The sequence below is a fragment of the Trichechus manatus genome, unplaced genomic scaffold (genome assembly GCF_000243295.1).
Source record: "Trichechus manatus latirostris isolate Lorelei unplaced genomic scaffold, TriManLat1.0 scaffold00417, whole genome shotgun sequence".
Lineage (NCBI taxonomy): Eukaryota > Metazoa > Chordata > Mammalia > Sirenia > Trichechidae > Trichechus > Trichechus manatus.
The window spans coordinates 293,097-302,340 of NW_004444353.1; the positions used below are offsets into that span (position 1 = coordinate 293,097).

A 9,244-nucleotide genomic window follows, 5' to 3' on the forward strand; every position below is an offset into this window, starting at 1 on the left:
TTTTATACCCTCCCCTATATCTGTTTCTGGTTCTTGTTCTTATCTTTCCTTTTTATATTTATCTCCTTTCCCTTTCCACTTTTTTGGTTTACTCTTCCCTTCTCTCCCAAATTCTCAGTTACTGATTGGCTAGTGGACTGGTGGCACAGTGGTAAAGAGCTTGGCTACTAACCAAAAGGTCAGCAGTTCAAATCCAGCAGCTGTTTCTTGGAAACTCTATGGGGCAGTTCTACTCTATCCTATAGGGCTGCTATGATTCGGAATCGACTTGATGGCAACAAGTTTTTTTACTGGACAAGAGACAAATGAGAAGGAATACATAGGTGCGGAAAGATTTGGGGAGATAGATTGTGTGGGTAATGGACAGAAGAGATGGGGTGGAGATATGCTTAGTACTGTCATTTGACAAATCTTGGTCTCTATATTTGCTTACAGGATATAATTCTGTGTTCCCAGTGACTAAAATTCACTCTTATCCCCTCTTTCTTACATACCTTTCATTTAATGAGAGCATAGGCTTTGAACACAATCATCTCTCAATGACTTTATCAGATCGCGTATCATGACTAGATCAGGCTGACCCCTCACTACTTGACTAAGTCTGCATGATTCCACCTGCTTCTACCAGCATCAATATAGGACACTTGAGACAAGTACAGAATCCTAGTACTAAATATAAGCCAAGCAATCTTATGATTGTTGCAGGCTGCAAGAGACTCAGCCCCTCACCATGTACTTGGCTCTTCCTTGTCATCATGAAAAATTCATCCAAGATCTCTCTTTCTTCCCCTCAGTTTTGATCTTCCCACATTTGAGTCTGATACCCAAAATGCCTGACTTTGATCATTACATTATCCTTATATTGTCACAAAGGCATATGAATCAGGAGAAAATAACACTAGAGTATAGGCAGAAGAGGGTTTAAAGGCAGAGAGAAGAAAGCTGCAAGGGTCTCTAGCCCCTCACCTTCACCATGGAGAGGATTCTGCAGCCATCACACATACACCCTGCCAGCCAATCTAGAGATCATTGAAATAGAATTGGCAAGGGCTTCTTTGAACCTGGGTGATGGTAACCCCACATCCTGCTTTGCATCATTTCCCAGTGCCCTACGATCTTCTCATCCTGGATGTTTTTCATGAGGTCTAACTCAAATATTTCCTTCTGCCATTTTAGTTTCTGTCACATCATGAGGATGAATCCCAGCTATTTCATTTTTCAGGGCCTCGCAGGGCTCAGAGCAAGGCAGTGAGATCTTCTCTGTCCACCCGGCCTTGGCCTAGCCATGAAACACACAAACCACAGCCATCAGAACCCAGCCTCCTTCCTGCTCATGGGAATTCCTGGCCTGGAGTCATCCTACTTTGGGATTGCATTTCCCTTCTGTGCCACATATGCCCTGGCAGTACTCGGCAACATGGCAGTGCTGCTGGTGGTGCACTCAGAGCCTGCACTGCACCAGCCTACGTACCTATTCCTATGCATGCTGTCCACCATTGACCTGGTGCTCTGCACCTCCACTGTGCCCAAGCTCCTAGCACTCTTTTGGGCAAATGCTGCCGAGATTGCCTTTTGGGGCTTGTGCTGCCCAGATGTTCTTTATCCATGGCTTCTCAACTGCAGAATCTGGCATCCTGCTAGCAATGGCCTTTGACCGCTACTTGGCCATCTGTCGGCCATTGCACTATGGGTCATTATCGCCCCAGGGACTGTGAGCAAGCTGGTGGCTGCTGCTATGCTTCGTGGCCTGGTGCTCATGACCCCACTCACCTGCTTACGGGCACAGTTGAGCTACTGTAGCCCAGTGGTGGCCCACTCCCTCTGTGAGCATATGGCAGTGGTAAAGCTGGTTTGTGGGGACACAAAGGCAAACAATATCTATGGCATCACTGCCGCCACACTGGTGGTGGGCACTGACTCCATCTGCATCGCTGTCTCCTACACATTCATCCTGCGGGTTGTGTTAGGCCTTTCCTCCAAGGAGGCAAGGGCCAAGACCTTTGGCACTTGTGGCTCCCACCTGGGTGTCATCCTGCTCTTCTACACACCGGGACTCTTCTCATTCTACACACAATGTTTTGGCCAACATGTGTCCCGGCATATCCACATCCTCCTGGCTGACCTCTACCTCATAGTGCCACCCATCCTTAACCCCATCATCTGTGGCATGAAGACCAAGCAGATCCGGAACGGGACCCTCCTACTGCTGAAATGGGGCCCTGCTCAGTCATAAAGTCTTCAATCCAGCCCTGGGACTCTACTCTCTCCTTCCTTCAGCCTTGGACATTGTTTGAGAGACCCGTGGCTTCCAACATGACTAGAAGACAAAAACCCACCCTCAATGGCATCCTTGCTTTTGCAAGGAGGTGTAGCACATGTCAGATAAGGGGAAAAAACCACCAAGTGATTCCTACTTGTGAGTTAGATATGGGTGCAACACTCAGGAAACCTCTGTCTAGTGGATAATATGGCTACCAGCCTGATGGTAGCCCCCCAGAGAATCCTACCCTGCTGTTCTGACATGCCTCCCGTCTTCCAGGAGACCTTAGTAAAATGAGAAAGATATAGCTACTGGTCTAATAAAATAACCTCTCATCCATAGGCAGGCATTCCTACTCTTATAGGGATACATACAGCACAGAGTTTAACTTCAGTGAGCACAGAGTCTAACTAGAACACACCCACAAAATAAGACAGAGACAGAGCACTAAGTTATGGGCCATAGAAACAACAACAAATGAAGAATCATGGCAAACTGTGCAAAGGAATAAGCAACAAAGTGTAAAGTCAGTCTGGGAAGGTTCTCTGGAAGATGAATTTTGATGTTTTCACTGAGCATGTACTGTTGGCCAGATATTTTGCTAAAATCTAGGCGTATGGATTTGATAAGGCCAAAAGTCCTCCTCTCAAGATGACCACTCACTGTTAGAGGCAGCAAACATATAAGGAGACAGTGGCCAAACAGTATTAAATTACTATGATTGGGGTAAGCACAGGAACTGCAGGTATAGAGTAAGGACACCTAACTTGTTCAGGAGAAATGAGGTCCCAGGGCCACCTTGTCCTGTCCCACCTCTGTAAGGATATGAAAAGCCACTTCCTCTCGGATTACCTAATCTGAAGCCATCTAAGTAATTCTTCCTCAACTCCAGGGCTCAGCACACATAAGATTAATAGGCTCAATTTTCTCAGCTTGCCAGACAATCCAAGGCCACAGATTGGCAAATAAAGTCTACTCCCCAAGATAAATTAACCCAAACTATAAAGGAAGTCAGGAAAACTTGCTGCAGCCCTATTTGAGACAATACTGGCTATGGTTTTAATTTTTTCCCAAATCACTTTTTTTTAATGAGGTATATAAAATAAAATGCACATATAATGTCTATTAAACGTACAAGGGGCCCTGGTAGCACAGTGCTGACCAAGAGGTTCGAACTCACCAGCAGCTCTGCAGGAGAAAAGACCTGGCAATCTGCTCCCATAAAGATTACAGCCTAAGAAACGCTATGGGACAGTTCTACTCTGTCCCGTAGTGTCTCTATGAGTTGTAATTGATGCAACAACACACAACAACAGTAAGTGCAAAGATTAATTATCTCTGACAAATGTATACTTCTGTATAACCACCACCTCAATCAAGATACAGAATATCTTTATAACCTCAGAAACTTCCCTGTGCCCCTTTCCACGCAATACTTCTGCTCCCCCACTGTTTGATTTTGATTACCTTGGATTAAATTTGCTGTTCTAGAAGTTCATACAATGAAATGATACAGAATGTATTCTTCTGTGTTCAACTTCTTTGGCCCAACGTAATGTTTTTAAGATTCATTCACGTTGTTGTGTGCATCAGTAAAATTTCAAAAAAAAATAATAATTCATCCCTTTTTATTGTTGAGTAGTATTCCATTGTATGAATATACCAAAGTTTGTTTAACCACTTACCTTTTGGACATCTGGGCTGTTTCCTACTTTTGTCTATTCTGAATAAAGCTGCTATGAATATTTTTTTAACCTAAACATAGAACTGCTGGATCACAGAGTAGATGTATGTTTAACTTTAATAGAATCTGCCAGAAAATTTTCCAAAGTACCATTCTGTACTCTCACCAATGCTGTATGACCATTCCCAGATTGTTCAATATCTTGATCAGCCCTTGATATAGTCATTCTTTTTTCATTTTAGCCATTCTAGTAAGCGTAAACTTACTCATTGTGATTTTAATTTGCATTTTTCTGATGATTAATGACATTGATCAACTTCTCATATGTTTACTGACCATGCATATACCTGCTTCTGTGAAATGTTTGTTCAAGTCTTTTGCCCATTTGTAACGTTTTCTAGGTTTTTTTAACAATTTGTATTAGCTGTTTATATATTCTGAATACAAGTCATTTGCTAGATATATGTAGTGAAAATATTTTATCCAATTTTTTAGCTTGCAGTTTGATCTTCTTACTAGTATCATTTGATAAAAAGAAATGTTTAGTTTTGATTAAGTCCAAATTATCAATTTTATTCATAATTAGTACTTTGTTTTATAGATTCAGCTTTTAATTTCAGGCCTTTGATCCAACACAAATAATAATTTTATATGGTATGAATAGACATCAAGGTTTATTGTCTTCTCATATAGGTATTCAGTTGTTTGAGCATTATTTTGTTTAAAAGTCATTCTTTTCTGAATTAAATTGCTTTGGCAACCTTGTCAAAAATCAGTCAACTCTTTATGTGTGGATGTATTCTGGATTCTCTTTTGTTTCACTAATCTATTTGTCTATCCTTATGCCAATACTACATTGTCTTCATAATTATAGTTTTATAGTAAGTCTCAAAATTAAGTATTGTAAGTCTGCCAACGCTGTACTATCCACAATGGTTAGGGCTATCCTAGGCTCTTTACATTCCCATATGAACTTTAGCTTCAATATGATAATTTCTAAAATAAATAGTACTAAGACTGGGTTTTGACTGCATGATTTTTATTTCTTTTTCTTGTCTTATTCCACTGGCTAAGACCTCCAACACAATGCTGAAGAGAAGTAGTAAGGCAGACATCCTTGCATTGCATCTGATCTTACAGGGAAAGCATTCAGTCTTTCATCAAGTATTATTTAACTGTAGGTTTTTCATAGATGCTTCTTATCAGGTTGAGAATGTACCCTTCTGTTCCTAGTTGTTGAAAGTTTTTACCCAAATGCTGTTGAATTTATTCAAATAATTTTTTTAAGTATACTTAGGTAGTCATATGATTTTTCTCCTTTATTCATTAATTCAGTGTATTATATTGACCTAACTTTTAAATGTTAAACTACCTTGCATTCCTGGTATAAACACCACTTTTTGTTGCTGTTGTTGTTAGGTGTCATTCAGTTGGTTCTGATTCATAGCGAGCCTATGTAAAATAGAATGAAAGCTTGCCTGGTCCTGTACCATCATCAACAATTGTTATGCTTGAGCCCATTGTTGCAGCCACTGTGTCAATCTATGTCCGTGAGGGTTTTTCTCTTTTTTGCTGACCCTCTACTTTACCAAGTATGATGTCCTTCTCCAGGGACTGGTCCCTCCTGATAACATGTCCAAAGTATGTGAGACAAAGTCTCGCCATCCTCACTTCTAAGGAGCATCCTGGTTGTACTTCTTCCAATACAGATTTATTGATGTTCTGGCAGCCTGTGATATATTCAATATTCTTCACCAACACCATAATTCAAAGGCATTATTCATTGTCCAGTTTTCACATTCATATGAGGCGATTGAAAATACCATGGTTTAGGTCAGGTGCACCTTAGTCCTTACAGTGACATCTTTGCTTCTTAACACTTAAAAGAGGTCTTTTGCAGCAAATTTGCCCAATGCAATGAGTCGTTTGATTTCTTGACTGCTGCTTCCATGGGCGTTAATTATGGATCCAAGTAAAATGAAATCCTTGACAACTTCAAGCTTTTCTCCATTTATCATGATGTTGCTTATTGGTCCAGTTGTGACGATTTTTGTTTTCTTTATGTTGAGGTATAATCCATACTGAAGGATATAGTCTTTGATCTTCCTCAGTAAATGCTTCAAGTCCTCTTCAGTTTTAGCAAGCAAGGTTGTGTCATCTGCATATCACAGGTTGTTAGTGAGTCTTCCTCCAAACCTGATGCCCAGTTCTGCTTCATATAGTCCAGCTTCTCACATTATTTGCTCAGCATACAGATTGAGTAAGTATGGTGAAAGGATACAACCCTGACACACACCTTTCCTTGACTTTAAACCATGCAATACCCCTTTGTTCTGTTCGAAAGACTGCCTCTTGGTCTATGTAGAGGTTCCTCATTAGCATAATACCACTTAGTCATTATATATTAACATATTTATATATTACTGGATTCACTTTGTTAATATTTTGATAAAGTTGTATGTATGTGTTCATGAAAGATATTGGTCTTGTGATTTTCTAGCTTGTAATTTCCTTATCAGGTTTGTATATTAGTATTTTGCTTGCCCCATAAGATATTGTGAAAACTATTCCCTTCTACTTCATTTTCTGAAAGTGTTCATGTAAAATTTGTTTTATTTACTCCTTAAAAATTTGATAGAATTCCCCAGGAAACACATCTGAGCTTGAAGTTTCCTTTGTGTTTTTTATTTCAAATTCCGTTTTTAATAGATATAGGTCTATTCAGATAATAAAGCCAGGGGTTTTATGGAACAGTGTGACCTTGAATAAAACTTCTGCATTTGCTACAAGCCGAACAGCACTTGCTGTTACCTGATACAAATTGTATGACAATGATAACAATATTAACGATAACAAATGAGAATCTACTGAGTTCGATAGCATTTACCATTTGCCAAGAATTCACTCTTTCATTTATTTGCTCATTCATTTAATGCATAAAGGGCCTATAATACTCTAGCCCTTGTGCTAAATGGTAGGGTTACACAAGTCAGGAAATACAGGTGTGGTTCCTGCCTTCACTGAGCTTGAAATACATAGGGCAAACAGGTATTAATCAAATAACCACACAAACAAACATAAAACTGGCACTTTGCTGCTGGATTAAGTACTTTATGTACATTGTCTAGTTGAAACCTCACAACATCTTTATGAGGAAGGTATTATCCTCACTTTATAATGATAAGGAAATGGAAATTCAGAAAGGTGAAGTGACCAAATAACCTGAGGCCACACCGCTGGTATGAGTCAGAGCTGAGAATTTAACTTAGGTGTTCTGCATGGGTAGGGGACAGGCTGATTAGCATAATGATTAAGAGTAGGGGCTTTGAATTTATGTACACAGACTTCCTTTTTTTTTTTTTTTTTGACTACTGATGCCAAATTCTAAAAGCCACTGTATATCACACTTTGATAATCTTTAACTGGGTAAACTAGTAGCAAAGCTTTTTAGAGGCCATTTCGGGACCCCTCCTTGTGCCAGGCTAAGCTACTTCAGTAGTTATTTGGCCTGTGAGGCATAGGAAGGCATAATGGGACATACTGAGATGTCTGCTCCCTGACAGTAAAGTTGTAGAGACATAGATCCCCAGATCCCTTCTAGTACTTGACTTCAGTGCAACCATGGAATGGCCAGCAGTAAGAATGGCCATGCTATGGTAACAGGTATCATGGAGGGAGGACTCCAAGGTCAGAACTGCTGAGACAAGGCAAGAATGATGAAGCCAAAGGATCTCTACAATCTTCAAATGTGTATCTTAAATCCAAGCTTTATTCTATTAATTCTCTGAATAGGAATTTTTCCAGCTCCAGGACTTTATATACAATGTTTGTTTGTTAGCTTGCTTCCTTGCTTATTTTTGACTTCCCAAGGCTGCTTGTGGTTCCAAATACTACCTCCTCATCCTAGGGTTTCTGATCAAGGGTGGTGAGACCCTCAGAGTAATGGATGTGCTAGCTCCCTGATCAGAATCTTCTTGTTATTGGGGTAGTGGATAAAGTAGACAGAGGGGACTGAATGATATGGTGCTTGATTAACCCAAGCCTTTTGAATAGTAAAAGCTATCTTTTGAAACTCCTTCATCTTCCAAAATTTATGATCAAACAGTTTTTGGATTTACTGAAACCAAACTATTTGAATTTACTGAAACCATTGGTTGGCAGCCTCTAGACATAATATTCTTAAAGGATATTTCTGATCACAGGACTTATTAGCCCCGCCTCTTGGGCTCTATGGACAGGATCTGGTCATCTTCAGATGCAGAGGATTGGCAATAACCTCCTATTTACTGGCAGACACAAGGTTCTGAGTTCCTTGGAATCCCATGCTTCAGTGCCCATGTAAATACAATCTAGTAGGGAAAACAACCTTTCTAATTAAAACCGCATGTACAGGACTCACCACTGCCCACTCTACCTTCTTGCCTTCAAGTTCCTCATCCTCTCTTGTGTCAGTTCATGGAAATGATACACAGAAACAACCTCAATTGTTGAATTCCCAATTGTCTGGATGTGCATACATATAGGCAAAGCACTTTTTAAGACCTCTAACATGGCTTGTTCTATTAAATCTGAGTATACTTTTCCACCAGGAATATCCCTATTCCAATTTTTCAAAAAATTTATGAATATTTTAGGATTTAGCAGAACAAAGGCAAAGCTAGTGATGGGGTGAGACATCCTTCAGTTTCTAGGTAAGTCTCCTCCTGGAAGTTGACAAGCAGCTTTAGAAAATGCTCCACAATAATCTTCCCTCTGAGCTTCACCATTGGGAACCATCTTCTTGACCATGAAGCACAGGGAGAATCATACCTTGTCCCAAGGCCTCTGACATCCATCTTTACTTCTTTCTGTTCTAGCCCATCAATTGCTTGTTATTGCCATATCCTCAGACATTCATATCTCCCAACCCTCTTTCTTCCCTGAGGGTCAGCTGACAAGAAACTTTTGTCCCTTCATCTTCCTTATTCAATTGTTCAACAATATGCATTGGACACCTACTGTATTGTAGGCACAGTGAACAAAACAGCCCCAGAATTCGTACCCTCATGGAACTTACATCCTAGTCGATTGCCTGCTTTGAAAGTGCTTCTCCCACTCAGAGATGAGTGGCTATTCCACCCTTACCATTGGTCCTTAAGAAACCAGTGCCATCCAAAAGTTATAGGGAGCAGTTTTCCTAGCCTTGGCAGGGCCAAACTTTAGCTCACAGCAGGGACACACAAAGAAAACCAAGAGGAAACTATCACTCCTTAGCTACAAATAAGTGCTTGATAAATTGAACATGTAGAGTATTGTTCTAT

The 9,244-nt window shown here is 40.2% G+C and overlaps 1 protein-coding gene across 1 annotated transcript; it reads left to right on the top strand.

Moving 5' to 3' along the window:
• The first annotated feature begins 1,285 nt into the window (after positions 1 to 1,285).
• Positions 1,286 to 2,233, top strand: LOC101351041 (putative olfactory receptor 52P1). The gene is given in 3 exon segments (XM_012559941.1): positions 1,286 to 1,570; positions 1,572 to 1,695; positions 1,698 to 2,233. Coding segments are annotated over 3 exon segments (945 nt in total).
• The last annotated feature ends 7,011 nt before the right edge of the window (positions 2,234 to 9,244 follow it).